At 45.7% G+C, this 27,743-nt stretch overlaps 1 protein-coding gene across 5 annotated transcripts in view; it reads left to right on the top strand.

The window, feature by feature from the left end:
- The first annotated feature begins 8,217 nt into the window (after positions 1–8,217).
- The window catches only part of FN1 (fibronectin 1), a 55,956-nt gene continuing 36,430 nt past the window's right edge, over positions 8,218–27,743 (top strand). For all 5 annotated transcript variants that reach the window (XM_064515360.1, XM_064515359.1, XM_064515358.1 and 2 more), the window contains exons 1-13: positions 8,218–8,487; positions 8,748–8,876; positions 10,355–10,492; positions 12,186–12,317; positions 12,433–12,570; positions 15,071–15,229; positions 16,700–16,900; positions 17,392–17,571; positions 19,040–19,216; positions 20,170–20,322; positions 22,128–22,256; positions 23,893–24,036; positions 26,562–26,683. In XM_064515360.1, the coding sequence (XP_064371430.1) occupies positions 8,346–8,487; positions 8,748–8,876; positions 10,355–10,492; positions 12,186–12,317; positions 12,433–12,570; positions 15,071–15,229; positions 16,700–16,900; positions 17,392–17,571; positions 19,040–19,216; positions 20,170–20,322; positions 22,128–22,256; positions 23,893–24,036; positions 26,562–26,683 (1,944 nt within the window). In that variant the 5' untranslated portion in view covers positions 8,218–8,345. The remainder of the gene's footprint in view (positions 8,488–8,747; positions 8,877–10,354; positions 10,493–12,185; positions 12,318–12,432; positions 12,571–15,070; positions 15,230–16,699; positions 16,901–17,391; positions 17,572–19,039; positions 19,217–20,169; positions 20,323–22,127; positions 22,257–23,892; positions 24,037–26,561; positions 26,684–27,743) is intronic.

Below are 27,743 nucleotides of genomic sequence, written 5' to 3'. Positions count from 1 at the left end.
CCTTTGAAACCCCCTTTCTCTCTGTTTCCATATCTGTGAAAGGGAAATGTTAATAGTTATCCAGTTCACAATGTCCTTAGATCAACTTGCTACTAGGCCCAGATCCTGCGCCTTTGAAGAAAAACATGAATGCGATTGTTCAGTTCAACAGGCTGGACGGCAACCACCCCAGCGTAACCAAGCTAGGGATTTAGTCTCCTGACCGTGACATTCCCAAGTGCCTGCCTGGCTGCTGCTCCATGCCTGCAGAGGAGAGGCGTGGACAAGCAAGTGGAGGTTAAATGATGACGCCATCCCTTTCCCGCACACCAGAAAGGCGCTTGCTGGTCCTCAGAGGAGAATTTTGCAAGAAGAGAGATGTGTCTGAATCACCAGCTTCCCTGGAGCTCCTCCTAGGGCTGCATACATCAGGCATCAGCCCTCCCCAAGCACTTCGCCTTCGGGCACAACCAGGCAACAGCTGTGATGGACAACACGCCTGCAAAACGCTTTGAAGCTAGAAAGCGGCGTGGAAGCGCTTGCAACCAGTGAGACATATCCCGGCAGCGTGGGCACGGCTCCTTGTTCTGGGCAACTTCACTTATTTTCACTCATGCCATCCAAGGGGAAATCCTCTTGCAGCACGTCTAAGCCAATCATGCATAGACCAGTGGCCAAATGCTGTCAGCGATAAAACGTTCACAGGCACATAAGAACACCTTTAGCATGACAGTATTAGATCAATGGCAGATGGCAGAAATAATTATGTAAAACGGCCCATGAAAACAAAGTGTATTTATCGCTACTACAGTAATTCCTCATTTGAAGAATGAGGAATGCTGCAAATTCCATAAAGACTGTCGGAAAGGTGAAAGAAATAACTGGTCACCGTTGGAGCGCATCAGCTCTAAATCTGCATGGTTCCATGGATGTTTAGTTGAGTACAGACTAAAAATATGAACTCCAGGCCAGTCCAAGCTGCAAAGCAACCCAAAAACCAGAACTAGAACTATAATCAAAAAACATATGCAGACTATTACTGGTTTTGTGTGCCAGCGAAAGAAAAGGTCTAGCCCACTATAATCAACATTTGAAAGTAAGGAATTAATTCAAAGGATTAATTACAGAGCAGAAATTGTCTTGGTCCGTAACAGAAAGTCCTTTGCCATGAGGTCCAGCTTGCAACCAAAGAAAACGCTGAAATAAATTGGGTTTGAAGGCCCTCCTCTTCCTGCTTTACCAAAGCCTGTTCTTTACCATAGCAAAGTTTGGTAGGATTGTGTGTCTACCCAAGAGAAGCCAGAAAAGTACCTCAGCATGGAGACTGGATGCTCACAAAGCTTTGGAGACAAGATAGGCTAAGCTCAAAGGTCAGCATGCAGCTAACAGAGAAGGTTAACCTGGCAGAGGGTAAAACACGTGGGTCAACAACGACTGGCTGGCTGACCGCTTCTTTTGTATGCAAACAAATCAACATATGGAAAAAAAAAATCCTCAAAGCACATCTAGATTTTAACATACAGTTATAATAGAAAAAGTTAAGCAGCGAGATGTAGGACTGAGGTAGCTCCACTTCTCAGCCTAGCTCTACAATTAGAGATTTGTAATAGAAGTGAATTGGGAGGAAAAAACCCATATCGGTGCCTATACCTAGGTAGGACCAAACTCTTCTCTAGCAAAGCTCCCTTTGGAATCACTAGGCAAGAACAGACTCCCACCGGCGAGAGGCCCTGATGTCAGGCAGTTGTGGCTGATTGTAAGTTGTAGAAGGATGTAGTTAAGATACCGAACGACATAGATTTGGAGAACTCGTTGGCTGTGGGTGATTTCTGAATTCAACGCATTGATCTGAGGGCAGCCATATGCCCGTTCATTTCAACCGAATGGAGCTGATTGACCCATGATGAGGCTCAGCCCCACTTTACTGAAATTTCTTTCTAGAAGCAACACACAGCACATCTTCCCAGAAGGTCTGAATGAGTCAGGAACAGCCTCTTGGCCTTACTCTGGGCCTCTCTCTAGGGTGAATTCCCACCCACAGAACAGAAATAGCTGAGAAAGTCCCACAGGAGAAGCGACACTGTATTGTTGGGTCACAGAAACAACTAAGTTAAAACTAATCCATCAGAAACCAGGGAACATCTTGCTGGCCAGAAGACCTTACTTTCCTGAAGTACCAGAAAGGAGTGGGAAGAAGAGGAGGGAAAAGAAAGAGAGGCAGGCAGAAGACCCATGTTCTTCCCCAGAAGCTGGAAAGTATAAAAGGCAGCCAGCGAGACCTCCTGGGCAGGGCTGAAAAACAAAGGAAAGCAAGAGCTTCTCTCATCTTGGAGACTGCGGCCAAAAAATCAGGTTACCAACAGTAAAGAAAAAGCTTCAAAATTGGCAGCAAAGAACTATCCACACTCCTTGGCTCCACATAAGGCTGGGTGGAAGGGGTAAGAAGGAAACAGGGGACAAACTGCAGCGCAGAGCCAAAATACTTTCCTTCTCCATTCTCCTGGCTCCGTTCAGCCCTTTGTGACTCTCAATTTCAACCCGTTACGCACTCCCCCATAATCATCATAATAAATAGCTGTTTGTTTTCTCAATGTATTCAACTTCCTCACAGCAAGCCAAGCTCAACCCAGCACTAGCATTTATTTCTGGATTTTGACCAGGCCTGCTTAAAACCAAACAAGCCTTGGTGTGATTTGCCATATTCACTGAGATAGAATAAAAGCAATTGCACACTAGGGTTTGTGGCCAAGTTCACCTCATGCTGCTGTTGGTGATATCACCGTTATTCAACTTTGCTTTAGTATTTTTAAGACTGCTTTGGAAAAAGGGAGGATTTTGATTCTGTTGCTGGGCTTCGAGGGAGACGCAAGTTATGCTAATGACATGGGCTAACTGTTGTTCTTCCATTAAAAGAAAAAAAAAAAGTCCTGTTACTCAAAAGCTAAATTATTGTTGAATTCTGTAATGACTGAATAAAAACAGCCACTGGAATTAGGTTTTGTCGGCAGCCCACTTTCCAGCAGCACTGACTCATGCCTTTCCCAAATAGCCACTTTGAGAGGTTCAAAGACGCATGAACTAAAACCTTCCCCCATCACCAGCACCAGGTGGGATTTTGGCCAAAATGCAACAATTAAAAAAATTGACAGGTTTAAGAAACAGTACTTTCCAGCTGTCTTGATTTTTTTCCATGCCTAACGTGTAGAGGTTTGCAGCTGATAGTGAGCTCTGCTAAGTCTCCCCAGTTAATTGGGAAGGGAGGTTCTGGCTCCTGATGAGTGATCTGTCACCTCCTGGATGAGCAATGCAAACCCGCGTACTGCCCAGGCTCCTCGCAGCAATCCTTTCTCCAGCACCAGTCCTCCAGCAATCCTTTCTCCAGTTTTGTCCCACCAGCCCCATGCTGGGGCCTTTTGAGGGTCTCTCATCTTTGCTTTGGGGCAAAGCTGCAGGATCCCCTCTCTATCTCCAGGGCTCTCCATCCCTTTTTCAGGCAGCTGTGGCAGGTCATGAAGCAGCACAGGTATCACTCTCTTTCCCTGAAGCTGTGGCTTGCTGAGAGTATAGCCGAGCCACATGCCGCTGGTCTGTTTCTGGCTTCTCCCAGCTCCTTCGGCATAAGGATTGCTGGGCTGTGAGCTGGAGGAGCCAGAAGAGCCTCACCCGTTTCCCGCAGCAGTCCCGGGGGCCTGCGTAACCTCTGGAGGCAGGAAAAGAAGTGACACAAGCAGCCGGTTAGAGGGGGATTTCCTTCGGGCAGCGCAGACATCTGCTGGGGAGATGGAACCTCATTAAGATAAGATGGTTCCAACCTGGCCTAAAACAGCATCTCTCCCAAGAGCTGGCCACACCACGCTTAGCATCCCACGCCAGGTCCCACAGCCATGTTCAACAGCACCCATGACACAGTCATCCTGCAACTCTGACCTGGCCTTCCGGAGCTGTTCAGCAAGTTCCCAGAAGTGTCTCAGAAGATCCCTGGCAGGGCCTACTCCAGCTGGGATTTTCAGAGGATTTAGGAGACCCGAACAGGATTTGGGCATCTCTGAAAATCTCTGCCTAATGTCTCAAAATGAATGAAATGTGCTGAAGAGCATGTTTTCAGCTGTTTTAAGCTGGCACTGCTCTTCCAAAAGTTTCTCCTGTGAGCAAGGGTCTGCCACATGCTACTTGCCTGCCAGTTCACACTGGCACGAGTGTCATGAGAGTTTCCATTTTTCTTGAACTTCTGGCATGTCAGACTCTCAGTTTTCTTCCTTAAATCACTTCACATACGGTGTAAAAGCTTCCTTGCAGAATCCAAAAAACAAATGAACAAACTCAACACCCCGAAAGAACCTCTGTATTTGGAAAGGAAAGCAAATCTCTTCCCTCTCTCCCCCAGGCTGTTTCCCTGGCTTTGCAGGGACTGACTCAGGAGTTTCAAATGCCTGGGGTTGACAGTACGGCAGGCACAACTGCAAAATGAGAGCCACGGCTATGCACTTCTCATTATGAGCAAACTACAACAGTTCTGGTAGACGAAACAAATAACATAATCTGCAGATAGCTACGGAAAGGAAATGCATTTTCTGTGCTGATGACACTGACCGCTTCGTTATGAAAGACTGGGGAGGAGGGAGAAGAGGAGTGAATTTCCAAGGAGAGTGCCAAAGATGTAATTAATGTCCTGTTAGGGACCATTCATGCAAGATGAAATCCATTCCCACACTGAGAGCCGGCACAGATTTACGTACCACTTAAGTTGCAGTTAACCAGCACAGGGAACGAATTTCATTCAAAGAGCAACGTCCCAGATTCCTGGATGAGACTTTCAGAGCCGCTGCACTTAAAGAGTGAATGAAGCACTGTGCATGCCACAGTAGATCCTCAACAGCGCTGAAATGAATTTTGCTCTGACCTAACAAAAACCACAGGCTCGAAATTCTGATGATTCAGAATTTTTCAGCTCGCAACAGGAGTCCTTGCAAAATATTTGGGAACTGCAGGAAGCATTTAATGGTCTCCCTATGTCGGGGAAGGGATCCTAACCTATTGTCTTTATGGTTCTTGTCCCTATAAGTGATAATTTTAGAAGGAGATAATTAAGCTCGTGTGGCCTTTCTTCTAAGGGTGCTAAAAGAATAACAAGCGACCTGGCTCAGTCCTTTCTGTACTGATTCATCTTCCCCCTCTATTGTGAAGAACGAGCAAGAGAATGGGTGCAGGGCCAGACCATGCGCCCGGTCTATGGGCGCAGCCCCCCACCAGTTTGTGCAGTGGAGGAAATTAATTTAACCCAGCAGAGAAGCTAATTTGGAGAGCAATCCAATGATGTGAGAAAAGTCAGGAGAACCTTATAAGGCCATGTGCCATTTCTAACCGAGGGTCAGAAAGGTAGGATTTCAGAAGAAAAGACAGAAAAGACCAATAAACATGATTCAGAACACCCATGGCTAAACCAAAGGTTTAGGACATTCTTAAACCTTAGAGGGATGCAAAAACCACTGAAAGGAGGTTATAAATTCAGACTGATCTCACCCGAAGAAGAATTCAGGTGGGTGCTCCTTTCATTCCTGTTACATCAAGGGATGAGTTAACACAGTGAGGAGTCACATACATCTCCTGACACAAGCAAGCGACATCTCAGACCGTCGAACGGCATGCAATATTTTAATTACTGCATGTTTGTGTCATCGTTACTGCCATCGATGCCTTTAGGAGTGAAACCAGGCTGTTTGAAATTGTGTTGAAATACGACTCATAAGATTATTTCTGGCTGCTAATTAATGATGGCTATGTAAGAAGCTAATTTGAGCACTGCTGAAAATTATCATTTTTGGTTTGTGTGCTTCCAGTGATGTGTTCTTACCCAAGAATCTTACATTTGTCCCTTTATTTGCATAACTAATATTGTGGTAAGCATTAGACACAGTCACACACTTGCTAATATTGTATTTTCCGTTCAATCTTCAGACAGAATTTCATTTCCAGTTTCACATAAATACACCTATTGTCTGTGAAGACTTAAGAGCAATACAAAATTACATGAATCGGACTTAAAACAGATATAAAAGATGTCAATGCCGACCATTTAGCCTTCGTGTGGAGACTATCCAGTAGACACACCTTTTTAAAGCCATTTAAAATAGTCCCTAAAAGCACCATGCTGGAAACAAATCCAGAAGTCATAGGCTTTGGGGGCGGGGAGTCTTCTCCTCTCATGCCCGCAAAGAGTTAGTAGGTACTATGTACGCAGACTTACGGAGATTACGAACTCCCCAAAGCACTTTTTGGCTATGTTAGTACAACACTAGCACTGCTGGGGTCTTGCTCCACAGCGAGGACTGCTGGATGCTTCCACCGCAATGTGACATTCCTGTCCACTACAGATTACCTTCCTCAGTTTTTACACTTCAGGCAGGTTTCCCTAGTAATTTTTATTTATCATAATCCTCCTGTACTTGAAGACTCCTCATCATCCTTCCCCTTCCCATGTCAGTTGAGCGCAATTAGCAGCTCTTAGCTGGTTCGACTGGTGTGCAGAAGCAAGTGCTGTGCAGAAGCACATGCTGCTCAATAAAAGTTGAAAATTCGACCAAGACTTACAGATGGTAACTGGAAAAGAGACCTAAAATTGCCACCTCTTTGCATGTATGTATTTCCTGGAGGGAAAATCCTTCTTTTCCACGGATTTCTGCTCAGTAATGCTTCCTCGGGAATACGCTAGGTAAAGTACACCCCAGTTACAAACAATCATACGGCATAATTTCCTTACAGTGCGCTTTTCGCCTTGTTTCTATCGGAGAATTCCAGTTCTACAGTAAGCTGGGATTTCAGGAGGAAACGTCCTATCTTAGGTCTCAAAAAAGCGGGAACCCTGTTTACAAGCAGGTTCTCATTCAAAGAAACCAGATACTTGCTAGTTTATGACGACGCATCCCACTTCAAAAGCTAATGCTCTTCTGGTACGGCCACATTAGTTCTATGAATATTTTGAGGGAGAACGTGTCTCCAGTAACTCAAGAAGATGCAGTAGATCTAAAAATAAAAATTAGGAAAGATGGGAATTAGCTCACCACAGCTCACCTCAATTGCTAGGTCAGGTTTCAATTTCCAGTAAGCTTTCGGCAGGGCAGCTCATGTTAACGGCTCTGTGGACATTCCTCGTGCAGAGGAATAGAAATTTCTTTGAAAACCCATACCTGACATGACAACGACGTGCCTTCCCGGAACAACGCAGGCGGTGGGTCTGTACGCTGCCTACTAAGACAGCCTTCATCCCAAGCGGGATATTCCTGTTTGTGTTTCAGTAAAGCTAACCCGATATGTTTGCAGTAAGTGGAATTAGAGCATGGCGTCCGGCTCTGAAGGACTCTCATGGAGACCTGGCGATGGTCAGCTTGGGGTGTCCGGAAACACTGTAGACTATGTAAAGCCCATGTTTGTCAGAGGAGTTGATTTAATGGATCAGGAACCGCAGCAGACTGTTAGATTAATCATCCCTTTGCCAAGGCAGAGTATGTGTGAGAGGCATCGGGAAAAGAGCCAGCAGCATGGCCCATCTATACGGGCTGAACCTGGGTGCTGGTCCAGGCGCAGCAGAGACAGGTTAGGGGAAGAGGACTGGGGAAAGAGGGTGACAAGATGGAAAGAGCCCTGTTAAATCGACTGGTTCACTAAGAAATCGGTGTCACACAGAAGACCCCGTACACTTAAAAAGGGCTGAAAGTCTAACGCTCCTTCGCTTTTCTTCTGTTCTCAGAATTGATCCTGGACAGCAAGAAAAAAGAAAAAAAAAGGCAGGGAAAGAGGCTGTTGGGTTTATTTAGAGCAGGATGCAACAGCACCATTTTTTCCAAGCGAGGTGTGAAAGACCATACCCTTGAGTCACTCACTGCAGATAAAACATGGCTGAGGGGTCCCTGCTTCCAGGCTGCGCGCCCAGGGGACACCCCACCGGGTGCACCCCCACTCTCCAACCAGTCGCCTCCGCCTGCAGGAGGAGAGGGTTAAAAGTGAACCAAACCCCAAAGTTTTTCCACCCCCCTCCCCCCCAAAAAAGCCATTTTGTCCAGCCAAACCCTCCACAAAATGGATCGGCTCTCCCCGCCGGGAAGGGCCGCTTCCCCCCGCCGCAGCCCCGGCCGCGGCGGCCCCCCCGGGGCGGGCGGGCGGCGGCCCCCGCCCGGCCCCCGGCAGCGCCGAGGCCAATGGGCGCCGGGGCGGCGGCGGCCGCCCCCCTCCCCGCGCCGCCCGCCCTATATAGCGCCCGGGCGGCGCCGCTGCCCCGTCGCTCGGGCTGCTTGTGCCGTGCCGTGCCGTGCCGTGCCGTGCCGTGCCGTGCCGTGCCGTGCCGTGCCGTGCCGTGCCGTGCCGTGCCGACGATGCTGGGCCGCGCCGGGTGGCGGCTGGCGCTGCTCGCCCTCTGCCTGGGGGCGGCGGCGGCGGGCGGCGGGCAGCCCCGCAAGAGCCGGCGGCAGGCGCAGGCCGCCTCGGCGCCGCAGGGCACCCCCGCGCAGGGCAAGCGTGAGTACCGCGGGGCGCGGCGGGGAGCGGGGGGCGCCCCCCCACCCCACCCCACCCCCGGGGCCCCCCGAGGCGGCCGGGTCTCGCCCTCGGTGGCTGCGCCGCGCCGTGCGGCTCGGGTGGCCCCGGCGGGGCTCGGGCAGCGCCCGCTGCGGATGCGGCTGGGCGGGCGGCTTCCCCCTCTGCCCCGCTCGTGCAGCGGGCGCCGAAGTAACGCGCAACTTCTCTCGCTTCCCCCCCTTCCCCTCTCGCCGCCCCAGAGACCTGCTACGACAACGGACGGTACTATCAGATAAACCAGCAGTGGGAGCGCATTTACCTGGGGAACACGCTGGTCTGTACCTGCTACGGTGGAAGCAGAGGGTTTAACTGCGAAAGCAAGCCTGAACGTAAGTTGGTGCCGACTTTCTTTAGCTGCAACAAGACCCCAGCACGGCCTCCGAGCTGGGTAAGCTAAGCGCTGCGCCGAGGTATCGCCAGCAAACCAGGTTTTCAGCGGGTGAAGCTTGGTGTTTAGGGTCAGTAACGGATCTGCATCACTTACGTTGAAGATCTGGCTTGAGATTTTAAGAAATGCTTTTCATTAGAGATGGGCCTGCCACCAGAACCCTGGGCCAAACATCACTCATCTCTCTGGAGGATTGGATCTAAACATTGATTTTGGAGCCAACCTCTTCTTTATAATGAACTGAACTGACTCCTGGACTTGCACGGGGAAGTTCAAATCTGGAGTCACTTTGCAGCTCTGGCTCTGCCCTGTTTGATTGCTTCACCCCGACTTTTCATAGCTGTACAGTGTCGTCAGCATGTTTAAAAATATTTCAACTTACAACTTTCCACAGCCCCCCAGCCTCACTGTCAGCTTTCTATAACCAAGTGTAAAATGAGATTGTTTAGTCTTCTGCAGGAAAAAGTTTAGGTAACAGAAAAAATTCCAAGCGCAACATCTGCTGGAAGATGTCTCTCTCTGGGATACAGCGTAGTTTAGATAATCAGATGCAATCAGTCTGTCTGTGTTGGTCTGTAGCCACTGGTTTGCCATAACTCCTTTATGTTGCTCTGGAGAAATGGGAGAGAAACTGATTCCTAGCTGATAATGCTCATGTAAGACAGATGGAGCATCCCACTGATCTGTCTTGGAAGGCTTGTATGCAGCCTGTCTCAGGGCTCGGGTATTTCAAAGTAGTGCTCAGTCCCCTTATTCCTCCATAAAAGAAGAGTTTGATCTTTTTTTTTCTCCCCCCCCCCCAGTGACTCCAAGTTTTACGGTTTTGAAATCCAATAGCAAGTTTCCGGTATGGCATAGTTAGCCTTATCTGTCCAGTAGTGAAGTCAAGAAGGCTGTTTCATGGCTAATCTCAGGTCTGGTGGCAGCCTTGACATAACCGTTCTGTAATCACTTACTCGTGTGAGTGTGAACAATTCACAAGGAGTCCTGTAGACCTCAGCGGCACTGCTGCAGAATTCAGGATTAATATACACAAGCTTCTGCCAGGTCAGAATTAGGAGGATTAGCATGACAAAACACAGCTTCTGAGGGGTGCTTGCTCCCTCCTGTCTCCTGTACTGTCGCACTTCAGACAGAAGCAATTTGTCCTTCCAGGGCATGCCTGCCCACTTGCCTTGCTAAGCTTCTTGCTCCCTGGGGGTGGGAAGCTGCAACTCTTCAGCAGCACAGGGACCTCAAGAGGATGAACTTCACCCAACTTATGCTGTCTTGCTCCAGGAAGAGAGATGACCGAGCTGCATTTTTGCCCTAGGGAGGGGGAAAAAAAGCATCAGTGTGAGGATGCAAGGAATGGTTTCTTTTGTTGACTGTGCGTGTTACTTGTGTGGTTACATGAAGTTCACTTTTCTGTCCTCACAGCTGAAGAAACTTGCTTCGACAAATACACTGGATCCACTTACCGAGTGGGGGAGACGTACGAGCGCCCCAAGGACTCCATGATCTGGGACTGTACTTGCATTGGAGCTGGACGCGGGAGAATCAGCTGCACCATTGCCAGTATGTAACTAAGAGCCCATTACTAGAGCTATTGTTCCTTAGTGTCATATTTTCCACGGCGACTTACACAATGCTCCCAATGCTGTTATGCCCATTAGCTGGAGTAATGGGCTTTGGATCAAAGCTCCCTAAAAGTGTAATTGGAAGTCCTTGCCCCATGCACCTACAGAGAGAAGAAACATTTGCACAGGCAAATTCCTCTTTTATTTAAGAGGACGTGTCATGTATAAAAACATAGGCCAAAACTGACTCTATTAGTGTCCTGCCACACAGGTTAGTACGTTTACTATCCATAAGAGTGTTACATCTTCATAGGCCTTTACAAAAGTAGTTTTCTGACCGGAAAAAAGAATGAGGGCCTAATCTGCAGCTGGTGAGTCAGAATAGCACCATGAGCTTTAGCAGGACTGTTATGAATACATACCACCTGCGAGCCTGTCCTGCTGGCCTCCAGAGTGGGGGAAATATGTCACACCGCTGCTGGCCGCGGAGGGAACTGGGATGTGAAATCCCTTCACCCAGCTCAGTGTGCTTCTGCAAGTCCTTACTCACTGTCCCACCTCATACTTTCCTCTTTTTATTCCTTCTCTTCCCTCATCCCTTTCTCCCCAGCTTTCCCTTTCATGTCTGGAAATCCTTTCCTTGTTGAGTCACCGAACTGTTCACCATCTCCCTTCAGTCCCTAATTAGGCTCTCTGTGAGCATGGGTGAAGATCACTGTGTCAGGACTTCCAGGCTGAGATTTCAAAGTCCCTTAGGCACCTTTGGAGAAAAGTCTTGTTCTTTCAAGTATCCAGTTTCTTGCCTGAGCCTCGTCGTACTGAGTCCAGTAGTAGCTCAGAAACCAGCCATCGTCATGCTATGGAAAGAAATGCATCGAGTCTAACGAGGAGAGCTAAAGCCGTTCTGAATTTAATGGCATTTTATTGGGCAGTGATGATAAGTGTTGTAGGAAAAGAAAGAGTCAGTAAGGAAATTGCAAACGTAAGAGCAGTCTCGTTTCCTCATCAGCAGCCTGGTTTAAAGCTCACTGGAGAGTCTCAGTGGCTGTAACTGGCTTTGAATCAATCTTCGTAACTCTCTTAGATTCCCTGCTTTCCTAAATGAGCCAACAGAAAGCTTGCATGGCTCCTAATAAATGACCAGCTGCGGGTTTCTCCTCCCTTCCTTGGAAGGAGGCACCATGTTTGCGAACCCCCACGCAGCGGGGTTCCCCCCACAAGCGCGGGCCGGTCGCCGGGGCTGAGGCGCCACAGGCAGCCGCAGGCTGGGGACCGGCCTTTTTAGGGCAAGGTCCCTGCACCCGGGAGAGAAGACCAGTGTCTGTCACCCTCATGTGCCGGCCCAGCCACTGGTCGCTCCCTCCTTGTGGAGGTGGCAGCGGAGAGACAAGATGGAGGCAACCCCCCTCCACCAGCCTGCGCACAGGCCCTGAGGGCGCAACGACCCCACCTGAGGGCAAAATGACCCCCTCTGTGTGGGGATTCTCAGGCTTTCGGGTGTCCAACCTGCGTGGGGGGTTGGCTGTGGAAAGAGGAAGGCGTCCAGGAGGCAACGTTTACCTTTCCCGGGGAGGAGAGGGCGGGCAGGCGCCATTTTGCGGAGGAGGCCGGGAGCCATCTTGGCACCTGGGCGCTGTGGCGGTGGAGCCCCCAGCCCGGGGCTGAGCCGCCCTCCCTGTGCCCCGCCGCAGATCGCTGCCATGAGGGCGGCCAGTCCTACAAGATTGGCGATACCTGGCGGCGGCCCCACGAGACGGGTGGCTACATGCTGGAGTGCGTCTGCCTGGGCAACGGCAAGGGCGAGTGGACCTGCAAGCCCGTAGGTAGGTGGCAGCTCTCTTCCTCCTCCTCCTCCTCCTCCTCCTTGGTCCCTGGCCACCCCCTGGGCCACCGTGGGGTGGCGAGGCCCCATGGTTAACCCGGCCTTGTCCCCCTCAGCCGAGCGCTGCTACGACAACGCGGCCGGGACGTCCTACGTGGTGGGCGAGACCTGGGAGAAGCCCTACCAGGGCTGGATGATGGTGGACTGCACCTGCCTGGGCGAGGGCAGCGGCCGCATCACCTGCACCTCCAGAAGTAAGTGCCGTGCGCGGCGCCGGCCCCGGGGCCTCGCTGCCGAGCCCTTCGCCTGCGCTGTCTTCATTTTATTTGGTTTTACTTATTCCCCCCGCCGCCTTCCCAAGTTCAGCCTTGAAAGTGGCTCCCGCCATTTACAGCTGCGAAAGACGTCTGAGGGTTGGCGCTCCGCACCGCTGACCAAGCGGTTGCGTTATCTTGGTTGTGGTGTTTTGGTGTTAATCTGCTTTAGAGAAAGCTTTTGGGAAAGGCACAGGCCAGCAGGCCGCAGGAGTCACGGCTGTGTGTCCCCCAGGAAGCCAGTTGAATTGCTCAGTCTGCAAACTGGCACAGAATTTGGCCTAATCTCGATCCTTCTGGGGTTTAAATAACCTCTTGAAGGAGAAGATGGAGCTTTTAGAGAGAAATAGACACCTGGTCCAGCAGTGGAGTCTCCCAAATTAAAAATGTAATCCTAAATCTTTTTTCCCTCTTTTACAGTTCAATATATGTGCTAACTCAAACAGGGTTTGTTTTATCTACAGTCTCAGCTGCCTTGTTAGTCTTTCCCACCATTTTAAGTCTTCAGTGTAAATATGCTTCACCAGTTCAAACGGCTTCCCTAGGTTTCTGTATCGGTGAGCTACGTGGGTGTAAATATCTATTGTATTACTGTTTGCAAAGCAGCCTGGGCTTCCAAAATCTGAAATCCTGTTTGCTTATTTACCTCCTATTCGGATTTTGGAAGGAGCAAGTTCCGCTGGAGAGCTGTCACAGTTTACCCTGGCTGCCTCAAAATTTAACTTTGTACCGTACACCTTCGTTATGCAAGTTTTGAGAAACCCTTCTGTAGCCTTTAAATTGCCTCATATTCGGTTGCCTTGGGACAAACAGATAATAGCTTTCTGCTGATATAAACAACAGAACTGTAAAGAACTAAAACACTGAGGAGGATTGGGATTAAAATTGAAGATCTGGGGAGACTTGGTCAAGAAATAAGCTATAAAAATCAAACCAGCCTTGGCAATATTAACTCTGTTAGAAGCACATGGGGAAAAATCATTAACTGTCAGATAGGAATGAATAAAACAGAATGTGTTGTTTGTGAATTTTGGAGGAGATATTATTACTAATAAAAATGATTTGGCAGTATCTTTCCTCCCATAACTCAGGTCTGCATTGTTGCACCGTAGGGGAAATTGTAGTATAATAGCCTGTTCATTTTGTTTTTCAAATGTAATCAAGTACATAAATTTGAATCTCCCCGTGTAAAATGATACCTGTAGCCCACAAAGTGGCATTATGCTTCAGGATGTGTTGTTACTATCGTATATCTTTTTTGGCCAACACTTTTCAGATTGACTACTGTTGGTGGGTTTTTGTTTTGTTTTGTTTTGTTTTTTTTGGTGGAGTGGAGGGTGTCAGCTTTCTGTCACCTAACTTGAGACCCTGAGTGTTCATAAGACAGGTTTTATACCAAATTACACTATCAACACTTCTCCAATTTACCACTCTCCTGGCAAATACTCAGATTTTTGGTTATTTTAACCACTGTGAATCATTCACATTTTCCACATTCATATTCTGTCCCGTGTGCTGTTTCAGTGGCAAGCTGTAGTGATGTATATGTCCTTCCACAGTTCTTCATAAACCCATGTTCATTGATCCATGATTATATTTGAGCCACTGTATCAAGTTGCCCTTGGATGAGAAGGTAAAACGCTGTAATGGAAGAAGAACTAGTTAATCCATGTGGCGCTGGCATTCAGACAAAAGTAGTTTGTTATGCTGTCCTTTGAACCCATTTACTCAATTCGTCAGAGTCTGTGGATTATTAAAGACAACAGGGAGATTCAGAAAGTCTAATATTCCTGGTCTGACTGAGTAGCTTCTATTAGCTTTACTGGCCACTTCATGCACACTTTTTTTTGGAAGAACTGGAATTTAACATATTGCCCTCTGATAGGTTTTAGCTTCTTCCAGCTGCAGTAGTGCTCTGAAGTTGAACTGTGCCCTGTGTATAGTATGAAAGGACCCAGCTACAATGACTTCCTCTTAAAAAGAGGAGGAAAAAAGGCATTGAAGCAAGGTATTGAAGGTGTATGCTAGACAGAATGGGTTTAAAATGGCTTTTAAAAATGACTAGCAAGAATGTTCTTAATCCAGGATGTGCTTTTTAACACATGTGAATTTTCTGAATGTAGCTTACCTTGAAATTGAGTGTTATGGTGCTATTTGAGACCAAGGCTAGAAAGTGAAATTCCTGTTCTGGAAATCAGTGGGAATTTTCCCTTAGACTTCTTTAGCATCAGGATTTTCAGACTCTTTCCTAGCTTATGCAGCTTAATGCTGGCATTAGCACATATAGGACTCCTAATAGTGGGCTACAGAAAATCAGGAAGGCTCTCAACAAAAGCTCTAAACTATCAGCTCATTTCATAGTGTTGGCTGTTCAATACTATAAATTGCATGCTCAAGCCATCCAGTGCAGAAATAGCTAATTGCCATGCTCCTTATACAGATAGGTGCAATGACCATGACACCAAGACGTCCTACAGAATTGGAGACACCTGGAGCAAGAAGGATAACCGTGGAAATTTGCTTCAGTGCATCTGTACTGGTAATGGCAGAGGTGAATGGAAATGTGAAAGACACACATCCCTGCATACAACTAGCACTGGTAAGTGGGGCATCACAGTGTTTAGGGTAGGGGAAGAGCCAAGGACTGCGTGTGTTGGAATGACTAGGACTCGGTGCTGAATTGCACCATCCTAATTTAGGCATTTAGGAATTTTGTCAGGGAAAGATCAGCAAGAAATAGGGCCAGAGTTTGGGAGATGGTCCTTTTTTTGTGCATGCATAGGTACAATTAATTTATGCTTGGTTTCCTTGCCCACATGGGGCTTGCCCATACAAATGTAATTGCATGCGTGATCACAGTGCAATAAATCACACATCTGGGATCGTGCATCTATGGGAAATACCTTCTTGCTCTGTCTTGGAAATACCTTCTTGCTCTGTCTTGGAAACATGACACTTTGAGTTAATATTTGGACTTGCTGTATCTGCCTTGGTAACTTTCTTTAGATTCCCTTAATTTAAACTCCTCTGAGGCCATCTAGTTTCTTTGACAAGATACATAACCTATGGTTGAACTTCGAAAAATAGAAATGTCACAGGATGGATACAATCCTATTTGTTTAATACATGAACATGAAGTATCTTGTTTTGCTTATAGGTATTTAGCTTATAGGTAATGTAAGCTTTCTGCCCAAGTTTTGTCAATGTCTTTGACTCCTAAATTCTTTCTTGCCATTTTAAGGGTCGGGTTTTCCTTCTGCTGTGTGCAGAGTAAATCTTCTCTGTTTTCCTGTAGTAGCTACACTGAGCTTTTCTTGGTAAATGACTTAACTGTAGGTGCCAGCAGGTTAGCTTCAAAATCTCAGAAGGTCTAAACTTCAAAGTGCACAAAGCTTAAAGGGTGCCACTGCTTTGCTTGCATTACTTCCCCCTTTTCAGCAGAGCTGAATTTGTGGGGATTGCTGTGGGAAACATTAGCAATGGCCACAGTATAGAAAAGAAGCCTCTTTGTCTCTCGGTGTTATTCAGAATGATAACTGGCCAAAAACTTTGATTCAAAGTTGAAAAATTCCAGAATAAAGGAATACATTTATTTTTTTTTCTGCTTCAACAATGAAGAATTCAAAGTGAATACTTCCTTTTCTTTGCCTCATCCCCCTACCTTCTCAGTACTCCTTATTGTTTTGTCACTGATCTTGGTTTTTTATTCTAGATTTCCTTCAACTAAAATGCTTTCTCCAGAAAGACCCCTTCATTTTCAACAACTCCCATTGTTGAAAGGCTATGCTTTTAATCCTTCCTAAAGCCACTCTGCAGTGGTAGAAACTAGAGGCCATCAACAGAAGAAGCAGAAGTAGCTTTTTAATTTTGAAATTTGCTAAATGGAGCTCAAATTAATGCTATGAAAAGGAATATTTAAATTGTGTCTACAGAAGCTAAGTGTTGTACCTTTAACTTGATGAAAAGTACTGAAGACTTTATCTCTGCATTTAACTGAAGCATTCTGTTCTTTAGCTTTGCGCGTGATGCCTGATATCTAGTCTCACTTCTCTCCCATGTTCTGCCGCAGGTTCTGGCTCTCCTAGCTTCACAAATTTGCAGACTGCGCTGTACCAGCCCCAACCTCAACAGCCCAAGCCTCAGCCGTATGGTCAGTGCATAACTGACAACGGAGTGGTGTACTCCGTGGGTATGCAGTGGCTCAAGACGCAGGGAAGCCAGCAAATGCTCTGTACCTGCCTGGGCAATGGAGTCAGCTGCCAGGAAATAGGTATGAGTTTGTGTTTTGTGCCTGTTCAGTCCAATGAGATCTTTGGGATTGCCCTGTGGCTTAACTTCAATGTAAAATCCTTTTAGTGTGTGTATCAGAAGTGTCTTCTGAGGAAGACAAATACTGGAGAAAGGTACCAGGGGGGAAGTAATAGCTGTTTTGATTATTTGAAGCCTGGCTCTGTAGGGTACAAATATTTCCCAGTGAGTTATATATAACCAGCGGAGAGAAAACAGAGCCCTTGGGAAGTAGCATTAATAATTTTACTCAAAGCAAGCTGCAATAATATATGTTTGGAAAAGAATGTAAAAGAATGACACAGCTGTGGGACTAAGTCTTCAGTTGGTGTGTACTGGCCCAGGTCCTTGGAAGTCAGTGTGGGTTCACAGCAGCCGGTGATTTGGCCTGGAGAGGCTATTGCTCTTCTGGAGCCCTAAGATTGGGGATTGTTTTGAGCCAGAATCTAATGCTGTGATTTGTTTGTGTTAAAGCTGCAACTCAAACATATGGCGGCAATTCTGATGGAGAAGCCTGTGTTTTGCCTTTCACCTACGACGGGAGGACTTTCTATTCCTGCACCACCGAAGGCCGTACAGATGGGCACCTCTGGTGCAGCACCACCTCCAACTTTGAGCAGGACAGGAGATACTCCTTCTGTACAGAGCAGAATGGTAGGTTCTTCTCTGGGGGTCTTCACATGTGCACGGCCCTCACAAGCAGGTGGTAGGAGGAGCAGAGCCTGTAGCGACAGGCTGCCGGAACAGTCCTGGCAATCTGGAGGGACTCCAGGCATACCCCAACGGCAAAGCAGCCATGTGGGTTGAGGATTATCTGGAGTCAGGATGTTTTTGTGCTCTTGGCATCTGTGGAGAGTAGTCAGGGTGACATAGATGTAGCCTTTGAGTCCTGTTCTTCTCTCTTTCCTGAACTGACCTTAGAATGGGAGTTCCTAGTCAGGGTAGAGCTTTAGCCCCAAAGATACTTAGACTTTGTCTTTGCTTGGCTGAATTGCTAGAGCCAATGCCCATATTAGGCTGCAAAGGAGAGGATATTCATGGAGTACAATTTGCACAGTCGTCTGTCACTCCCTCAGTCTTGACTCTCTAGCCAGGTTGCCATATATAGCAGTAATCCTAATGCAATTTGTGATTACTGTGATCAAGAGACGGTGCATGACTAATGCAGCAGCATTCCCTTTTCTGCAGATGGTCATGTTCCCTTTACAGCACAAACCTACCTGTATGGTTACACTTCCTGGAAAGCCCATCTGACATCCATGGAACAGTATCCGAGCAGCCTCCTCTAGAATCTGACCTTGGAGAGAATGTGTCTGAAACTTTTCACATTCCCAGAGGAAAATACTGCTTCTTACACTGCATAAATAGTGCTGTTCTTCAGTTGTGTGGGCTTTTTTCTGATAAAAGCCAAGCCCTTCTCTCCAACATATATAATACTCTCTTAAAAAAAGTCTCCCCTCCTTGCCCCCACACCCACATTCTTGTTTTAGTGGGACTTCCTGTGATATACTGCGGGAATGAGAAATATCAGTATAGAAAAATCTAAGCAAATGCTTCCTTATTCTCCATTACTTGTAAACCAGAGTTGCTCAAGAGGTGAATAGTTCATGTAGATTAGATTCCTCTTTCCACTGCTGCTTGCAAAACATGAAGATTCCAACCTGCAGAGAGATTTTTGACTTGTGCTGTTGTACATAACCAGGTTGTAACTCTTTCCTAAGGACTGAGACTTTACTATAAGCCAAAGGGCACAACTGGCCAATATCATCAGTGAGATAATACAGGCACTAAGGGAACTGAGATTATTTTATTACCTGGGCCTTAATACAAAGGGTCTGCAAAGCCACTTCCCAGACACAGAAGGCTTTAGTTTTCCCTGTTGCCCAGGAATTCCCATGCCTGGGTCCAGCAACTCTTTCCACAGCTATGTTTGAGCTGAATTGACCTTGTGCAAGGCTTGTGTTTCTAGATCTGAATTAACTTAAGCCAAGAAGAGAGTCTGGTGGCTAATATACAAAGAAAGGAAAAAATAGTGTTAGTGGTTTATTTTTAAGCTCTTTCTGCCTGCTAGGAGAGAGCACAGGCTTGATTTGCATCTTTTTTCCTTTTTACTCTTGTACAGTTCTGGTCCAGACACGAGGTGGCAACTCCAATGGTGCATTGTGCCACTTCCCTTTCCTGTATAACAACCGCAACTACACTGACTGTACTTCTGAGGGACGGAGAGACAACATGAAGTGGTGTGGAACCACTGAGAACTATGATGCTGACCAGAAATTTGGTTTCTGCCCCATGGCTGGTAAGACTGAGAACCATAAATGGATTCTGGGGTACTTATAAGGGATTCTTGGAGCTGCAAAGTAAAAAGCTGTCATTGACTCAGTTATTGATGACTTCCAGCAAGCTGCTTCCCAGCCCAAAACCCTTTAAGGAATTTAAGTTTTGTTTTGTCCTTTTTTTTTTTTCTCACTGATCAGTTCTGCCAGAGACTTGGGCAGTGCAAGGAAAAGGCAGTTTTCATTACTCTTTTGCTGCCAGCCAGTGGTAGGCATGGTTGGCAGCTAGTGCAAACTGGTGTAGATTCATTAGAGCATGTTGTACTGTAGCGCTTTGTAGGAAGTGAGGTTTTGATTTTTGTATCTGCTAAAACCTTCTCCCTCATCACTCATCACTTCCTTTTGCCCAATGCGTGGGTAGGCATAAGAGTGTACTTAAAATATCAGTGTGTTACCCTGGAGAAGACAGCAATGTCAACATCAGTATTTTGGTCCATTCCTACAATCCATGCATGTCTCATTGATGTCAGGAGTGGGTATGTGGACAAAGCATATTTAAAGCGAATGTGACTCCCAGTTTTTAAACAGCAGGGCTTTTGTAACTCAGGACAATGCAGCATCTGAGCCCTGCAACAACTTGTGAAACTCAGGTCTTTAAATGGGTTTGCTCATATAAAGGCATATATGTAACAAGAACTGATTCACTCGCACAACATCTCTTGGACATGGTACAGAAGTTGCTTCGTGTAGCTTTCTAAAGGGAATTAAAATGAATAAATCCATAGGAGGGATATGTACTTAGAGAACATCATCACCCAGCGAAAATGGTATTTGAAATGGAGTGGGTTCCTACGGCTCCCTTGTTAAGATGCAGAAACCACTGAGCAGTATGAGGAAGCATTGCAAATGGTCTGAGCCTTCATGATCATGTTAACTCTAGCCACATAAAGCATCCTCTTGCTCTCTTCTCAACCAGCCCATGAAGAAATCTGCACAACGAATGACGGTGTCATGTACCGCGTTGGGGACCAGTGGGATAAACAGCATGACATGGGCCATATGATGAGATGTACTTGTGTAGGAAATGGCCGTGGAGAATGGACCTGCATCGCCTACTCCCAGCTCAGAGGTAGTTTTTTATGTTGACATCACAGGCTTAATCTAAGTGTTGGGGGTGGGAGAAATTGGTTTTCTTTTGATTCCTATCACTGGGAATTGGAGCCCAGACTCAAATCATGTATCACCAGGCTTGTCTTTGGCATAGAGAGGGAATCAGAGGGGCTACATGAAGTTCCTCCCTTGTTCACGTGCTGGAGAAGTACAGATTCAGCTTTTGTAGGCTAGAAAGCAGAGAAACTGTGATTAGCTTGATCAGGTGGTATCCCTACCTCCCTTTGTCTACATTTAGGCATTGGTGCCATTGTGGCTTTATGGAGAGCAGAGGTATTTCCCCCTCTCATGAGCACACAAGGCCCCAGACTAGTCTGAAGTCTGAGTGCAGAGCTGTCTGTTTTATTGTTCTGCAGTGCAGTTTTCAATTTGTCTGTTGGATGAATCCCTTTGGCTAATCTCGGTTCTGTCCTGCCAACTTTTCATATAGACTACTTTTATTTATTTACATATTTATATAAGGGGCCCAAGTGGAGAAGCACTTAAGCAACACCAAAAAGAGAAGACTTAAAAGCACAGACATTTGATCATCCTACAGCTAGCTCACAGCATTGGCTTTGTGTCTGGAAAAGGCAGGGGGGTTGCTGTCAACATGCCAAGTAAGGGCTCGAACACCACTGCTGAAATGGAATATAATTTATAGGGAAAAGCTCACTCAAAGACTTTGGGAGTTTTTCGTGCACTTCCTTCAGAACAGTGAGAATTGCACAGCTGAAAGTTGGTCTGTGAATCTCCTTTCTCAACATAGGCGGCTAGTTGTCTGCAATTTCATCCCTGAGTTAGTGGTCTCCCTTAATGGAGGGGTGAGGGGGAGACTCTGCCCCTTTTCAAAAGGCATAGGTTATCTAAGTAGGGTTGTTAAAACATAGCAACCAGAGAAGGTCCTCAGCCCCCATTGGACCTGTGGTGTGGGAAAATATGATGGGGAATGAAGGCCCGGGATTTACTGAGTCACTTCCCCAAGGACGGAAGGCCTGTGACTGAGTCTGAAACTGAACTTAGGTCTCTTGGGTCCTAGTTAGCAAAACAACATGCTTCTAGAGTGGTTTTTATATTTGTTTTGTCTGTCTTCTCCTTGCTTTGATTAGATTGCCTTCAAGAATTCTGAGCCAGATCACAGGTTGCCATAGCCTCATTGACCCCAGTAGACTGATACCATTGTATTTCAGCCTGGGATCTGGTTACTGCTTTCTGAAGGCAGAGCTGATTAGCAGGCACCAGTAGCATCTTGGACATAAAATATATCTGCTCCTCTCTTTAGATTACAGCAGAGTGTGGCAGAGATGGCTGGCAACATAAAATCAGTGAGGTGCAAACATCCTTATATCTTCATGAATTTGGAGTAGCCCTTTTCTCCTCGCATAGCCCTAATGATTTCGGCCATACTCACCAAAGTATTAGTCTAGACCTTTTTCAGAGGAGGTAGTGAAAGAGTTAGTGTGCTGTTTTAGTTTTTCATGTGTGGAAACTCTGTCATACGGAACAATCAAGCAGTTCTGTAGTTTGAATAATGCTTAGTATTTTGGACTGCATCCTACAGACCTTTTTGCTGCAAGTGGTGCTTATTTGCACACTGCTGGTAAAGGAACTCAATGCAGCGCTGGTCTGTGATCATAAATACTGGAAGGGCTCTCTTTTGCAGGGATGGAACTTGTCATGGCTGGCCTCTGTAAGCTGATCAAGAGGAGGGAACTATGTGCAAAAAAACTTGTCTTTACACTTTGAGCTCTTGCTGACAAAGTATCTCTGCTCTTTCTCAAACAGACCAGTGCATTGTGGACGGTATCACCTATGATGTGAACCAGACGTTCCATAAGCGTCACGACGAGGGCCACATGCTGAACTGCACGTGCTTTGGCCAGGGTCGGGGCAGATGGAAATGTGATCCTGTTGGTAAGTTGCCAGCTGTTCCCTCATGCCAAACGCAGACTGTAGCTATGCAAGAACTGGCTGTGCTGTGGTGAAAATGGTGTGTGAATCTGGACCCAGTGTTTGCCCAGTTTCTGCCCTGAATGGCACAACTGCCAAAGTAGTAATACTGTATTTGTTGGAGGGGTAAGCGACAGAGGAATCCTACTTCTAAAGAGGTTAACTTAGGTTATCAGACATGCAATAGAAGTCGATGATGCTGCAATAGCAAGGGATAGCAGCAACATACCTCTTAAAAGGTAACAGGCTCTAGTGTCTGGGATAACAGGGCATATTAGGCCCACATTGGGTTAAATTGGCTGAATTCTGGTATCTCAACTGTCAGCTTGGTAGGTAGGGGTCTCCATCTGAATGCTGATAAATTGATATGGAGCTGGTAGTGATGCTAGAATCTGTTTTTTGCTTCCTTTCTTTCCTAAAACTCTTTGGTCTCCTCACTGAACTGAGAAAGGAGCACCAGTGTATATGAACTTACCTTGGACTAAATTGATTTTTTTGGCTGTTCTTTGTTCTGGCAAAGAGAAGGCTCAGGATGAGAACACGTGTTAACAGCACTCTGGAGGTTAGCTAAAAACGTCATGGTTCTGTACAGGAATGAAGAGATTTCATCTTTTCTGCCTCACCTTACTTCTCCAGTGAACCTAGATTGGAAGATAAGACCTGATTGCTGGTTTGATTTGCAATTACTAAATCCAAGAGAACTTTGAACTGTTGCCAAGAAAATCTATTAGAAAATGCTAGTGGTTAAACTCTGCTTTATTTGCAGTAATATGTGTATAGGTTCACTGGGTAAACTTGGATTGTAATGCTCCTGAAAATCGCTTTTTTAAAAAGGGAGATAGGGGATGAGTTCAGCAATCTTCAAAAGTGCTGTTGATTTAATTTTTGTTGTCTTTCTAAACTAGGCTTCTGTTTATCCAAACAAGCATAGTATTGGTTCTCACAGAATTTCCATTGAGCCAGAAATATGAATATAAGTCGGAGTAGGAAGTGTATTGAAGCACTGCTGTGCTGTATTTACACAAGATAAGCTGATTTTAGGATTTGATCTATCCTTCTTTGGTTCATACAATGGTAAATCTGGAATGACTCTGCTGAAAGTTAAGCGGTCACTTCAGACTCGCAGTATGACTGGATTCTGCTGAAGCCAGTAGGAATTTTGTCATTGATTTCTTTGAGAGCAGCATGGTTCAGCTTTGGATGAGAGATGGACTTAGTAGACTGGAGCATAATTGGGTTCTACAATTATAGTGAAAAATAAATCCTTTCTTGAAGGACGCCTTCCCTCCCCCTGTTGACTTTACTGGGAAGCTTGTCAGGTGGACCTGTCCTGTATGTGCCTCTACTTAACAGTATTTTAAGAAATGTATCACTACTGAATTAGCTCCCCAATATCTGACTTAACACATGCGCTGATATATCAAGGACCTTGATCTGAGATTCAATTTCTGTTGCTGCTTTCTTTGTATGTAGTAATATTTGCAAGTAAACATTGGTGTTAACTTTTTTTGCACAAGGGTATCTTCTGATTTTTGGCTTAGGTTCTCCACGACAGTTTCCATAGCATGTGGTGTGGTAACTGTGTCTTTTGTGCCTTTAGATCAGTGCCAAGATTCGGAAACCCGTACCTTTTACCAGATTGGAGATTCATGGGAGAAGTACGTCCATGGTGTCAGATACCAGTGTTATTGCTACGGCCGTGGTATTGGAGAATGGCACTGCCAGCCACTGCAGACCTATCCTGGTAAGAAACCCAACAGATAACTCATCTTCTGAGTAAAACATGAGGAAAGCTTTTCCCATCCTTCACCTCCTCAGGCTTCTGTACATCATTCATATCACTTTCAACTCCTAATAAGTGGAAGTGATTTCTGCTGCATATCACCAAAAGCAAATATTTGATTTCTGTAGCTCTCCAGGCCTGCTCATGGTTTGTAATCTGCAGGTGCTCCCAACCTTGGGGGACTCTTTCTTAGTGGCTCAAGTGATCTTTTTGGCCTGCTTTTAGAACAGAACCATTTCTTTGCCCTTCTTGGCAGACACATACAGGTGTCATGTTTAGAAAGGGGGAGCCAGGCTGTTCACAGCTGCTTCTGAGGCCAGACTTCATTTAGAGAATGACTATGAGTTCACACAACCTGAGTTTAGATTGCCTCTTGGTATTTAGCAATATCACATTTGCAGCCTTAAGTTTCTATTTCCTCAAACTACCAAATGTAGGGTCTTTCTTTTCCCACTCACTACAGAAGCAAAATCCACCACAGAATGAGGCCTTTTCCCTGATCATTGCCCTGAAATTAAATATTTGAACTTTCATTTGCCCAGTCAGTTCCAGGAAATCTTTATAGTTAGAGTCAATGCTTCTGTTTGTTGGTTTGTTCTGTTTCTGTCCCCTGAACAGAACATGATAAGAGGAATCTCTTTACTTTCCTGTTTAAGGTTGCAACTGCCAGTGTCTTACTCTGAATGAAATGAAATATTAAGATGGTGGGGTTGTGGCTCCTCTTCTGGGAGGGGAAGACTAAACTCATGTCATTTGTTTCCCAACTCAACTCCCAGCATAAATGTGGAGGAACTTGATCAGAACTGGATATGGCAGCTTCACTGAAGAGCTGATTCTCTATTTTCATATCAAGACAAGTTAAAAAGTATCAGTCTGCTCAGTAGCTGCAATGTATTTATCCCCTAAGCACCCTGTGAGGTTGGAGAGGGAACCTGAGGCTGATCATCTTGTGCAGAGAGAGGGTTATAATTTCAGGGTCCTGGCTGTAGGAGGGGACTAGCACCTTTAAAGTCTGCTAAATGCCTTGCATAAATGGCACGAGTACCTCTTCTCTATATGACTTGCTTCACGTCATATGGAAGGTCTTTGCTGCAGCATGACATTGAGCCAGACCTATACTCAGCAGCCTTGTCAACAACCCAGCTGGCTCTTTCTCTGTGGCCATAGAGCCAATGAGCCAGGGACAAGGAATATGACACTCAGCAGGCAGAACCAGGGACTGCCTTTCTTAGAATATGAAGCAGGCCTTCTTTGGCTTTTTTATTTCCTCAGGAGTTTCTTTACTGGGGCTTGCTGAGCTTCATTGACTCCTGTCAGACTGCTAAAACAAACATCTCCCTGAGCTATGTGAAATATGCACGCCTCCAGACTGGAGACCAGGGCTTTGGGCTTTCTTTAGACATAAGAGTGACTGGAAATGTGTAAATAAACCAAATCTAGTGTTTCTGAATGTAGGTTTGGGGTTAGGTGAGCTTTGAAACATTCTGTGTGTGGGCACAGGTTTGTTTGGCTGGAAGTCCTGTTAAATATGGGGCAAGTATATATGTTACACAGTTGTCCAAATAAATTATAAATAGAAGTGTGTGTGGGTAAGAGGTATTTAATGGCTAAAGAAGCACATTTACCTGCAGATTCTAGGCTGCTTATTGCTGATATTTTCTGAGAACCAACGTATGAGTGCAGTGCTGCTAAGCATTCAGTGAGACCTCCCCAGCGGGGAGCAGGAGGGACTAAAAGGAGAACCATGGGATCATAAAACCTTTTCTTCTCTACCTAGAGAGCCTTGGGGGGAAAACATGCTTGTTGGGCCTAATCTAGCCAAATCTGTAGACAGAAGAAATGGGTAGCCTTAAGCATTAGAGCACTACTGAACTTGTATTTTTGTGTGTTTACGGGCCTGATTTGTCTCAAGCCTTCTGCTACCTTTCTGATTTGGTTTGTGCATACAAGAAAAGCCTCATCATCTACAAAGTGCTCCAGAGTCATGAAAGTACAGTATTTCAAAGTAATTGATTAGGAAATGTAGTAAAATAGTAAAAGGCTAGTGGAAAGGCTAGTGTCTCTTAGCAGGGAGTACTCAAGATCAGATCAGAAGTTTGCCTCCACCATGCAACAGGATTTCTTGTCAGTGATTTTTTTTTTTTTTAATTAATCCCAATTGCAGAAGATAATAGTTGATCAAAATAGTCAGATACTGAGAAGCTCCCTCTTCTTGAACTATGACTTTGTTTTGCTCACTTCAGTCTTCTGTTTCATTGATAACTCATGAGAAGTTCACCCAAACAGCACATGCTAACTCCACCACAGAATATACTTCCTGATTCATCAGTTTTCTGTTGAGCACTAAAAGCATTAAGGACAGAATGAAAATATGACTTACTTCCAGTGTGTGTAGTGAGCCACACACTCTTCCTCCTTTTTTGACTTGGCAACAAAGGCCGAAGGAAAACATCATTATGTTGAAAATGGAAATCTTTTTATTTCAGGGGCAACTGGACCTGTTCAGGTGATCATTACAGAGAGCACCAATCAACCAAACTCCCACCCCATCCAGTGGAACGCACCTGAACCATCTCACATCACCAAGTACATTCTGCGCTGGAGACCGGTGAGTGCCACGTTCATCCAGACCAATAGCTGCACTCTGAGCCCCAGAAACACATAGTTCTTAGCAGTACAAGGCTTTCACCTGTGGAGTCCTCATTTAGTTTTTCTTTTCAATGAGAACTTGCACGTTTCTTCATGAAGATTCCCCTTTTGTTCAAAAATATTTTATTTGGCTTTTTCTAGTGGCTCAAAGAAATGGCTGACATGTTTTTAGCGAGCTTAAGTTGCTAATTCAGTGTCCTTGTCCTGTCAAGGACAACAGTTACTTTGAGGATCAAAGATGACCAGTGCTGTATAAATACTTGCAGTTTTTGTGCGTGAGCACTACTGGTCACTGTTTATGAAAGATCTTATTAACAAAAGCACGAGCACAGTGAGCAGGCTAACTTCATATTCTTGCTCACTTTAAATAATGTAAATCTGTATGAAAGTTTCCTCATCCTAAGAAACACTGTTTTAGTACCATGTGCATGTCCACAGACAACTGGGATAGTTGTGAGGAGGTAAAAATGCGTAGGATATGAAGATATAAACAGCCAGCATAGGATTAAACAAACAATCATCTCCCTTCTTCTGTAAAGCCTAAGCCAAGGCTGGTTAACCGCTGCTTGTTGGCTTATTCACATCTGAGGAATGATTTGTTTTAACCAATGCAGATGAGTTGTGTTTAAGTTCCCCAGAGGACAGTTTCACAAAAGACTGCTTAATCATTAAGAACACTAGTACCTCAATGCGGCCTCTTATTAAAGAGAACAATAAAGGCCCTGATCCAAAGCCATTAAAGGCACTCAGGTCTTTCTACAGACTTGAGTGTATCTTGGATCAAGGCCTGAATGAAATGGACTTTAAAGCACTGGGGTACAAACCTCAGAGAATGGATCCTTATTTTAGAGCTTCCAAAGAGTTCAAACACAGGTTAGAAGGGAAGAACTGTTCTCTATATTGTTTTCAGATGATGGCTTAGTGTTACTGCAAACAGCCTTCAAATATGTATTTTCCAGCCATTTCTTATGCCTTATTGCCTTTTTGATAAAGGTATGACTTTAGTGCATACATTACAA

This window comes from Dromaius novaehollandiae, chromosome 7, assembly GCF_036370855.1.
Source record: "Dromaius novaehollandiae isolate bDroNov1 chromosome 7, bDroNov1.hap1, whole genome shotgun sequence".
Classification (NCBI taxonomy): Eukaryota; Metazoa; Chordata; class Aves; order Casuariiformes; family Dromaiidae; genus Dromaius; species Dromaius novaehollandiae.
The sequence above is the reverse complement of the archived record's forward strand: the minus strand, read 5'-3'. Positions and strand labels throughout refer to the sequence as shown.